At 43.2% G+C, this 523-nt stretch overlaps 1 protein-coding gene across 1 annotated transcript in view; it reads right to left on the bottom strand.

The window, feature by feature from the left end:
* Positions 1 to 162: 162 nt before the first annotated feature.
* tfpt (TCF3 (E2A) fusion partner) overlaps positions 163 to 523 on the bottom strand; it is a gene marked incomplete at its 5' end in the record, with an annotated part of 1,700 nt that continues 1,339 nt past the window's right edge. The window contains 2 exons of the mRNA XM_016242284.1: positions 163 to 311; positions 421 to 490. Of these exons, the coding sequence (XP_016097770.1) occupies positions 168 to 311; positions 421 to 490 (214 nt within the window). The remainder of the gene's footprint in view (positions 312 to 420; positions 491 to 523) is intronic.

The raw sequence follows: 523 nt of genomic DNA, 5'->3' as shown, positions 1-523 counted from the left end.
GCATTAAGAAAATAAACAATGTCAGTTCAGAACTTCAGACTATAATGTTCTCTATGGAAGTCGCTTTCTGAAATGACGTTTCATCTCGGTGGAAAATAATATTACATGCATTAATGGGTCACTGACATTGAGGGTTTCTATTCTTTAAACCAAAGTCTCCGGGTCTCTTATACCTGTGCGTCTCTCTCTCTGTCCTTTGGGACCCGGTGTCTCTTTTTCTTTGGTCCAGCTGCCGACTGATGAGGACACGCTGGAGAAGAGCTTTCTTCATCAGCACCAACAGCTGAATCTAAACCTGCTTTCCCTTCATCCTGTAGGAACACATGAAGTGTGAAGCACGAGTCATCGATACAGACTGTAGTGTTAGAACAAACAGTTGAATTAATATCAAACTGAAAACTCGGATGATAATTGGGTGACCTCCAGTGTGATGGTGAGCTGTGCTGTCCTGTAATCATCTCCATACGAGTCCAGAGTCTTCATCAGAAACCTGACACACACACACACACACACACACACACAC

This window comes from Sinocyclocheilus grahami, unplaced genomic scaffold (genome assembly GCF_001515645.1).
Source record: "Sinocyclocheilus grahami isolate Dianchi unplaced genomic scaffold, SAMN03320097.WGS_v1.1 scaffold654.1, whole genome shotgun sequence".
Classification (NCBI taxonomy): Eukaryota; Metazoa; Chordata; class Actinopteri; order Cypriniformes; family Cyprinidae; genus Sinocyclocheilus; species Sinocyclocheilus grahami.
The sequence above is the reverse complement of the archived record's forward strand: the minus strand, read 5'-3'. Positions and strand labels throughout refer to the sequence as shown.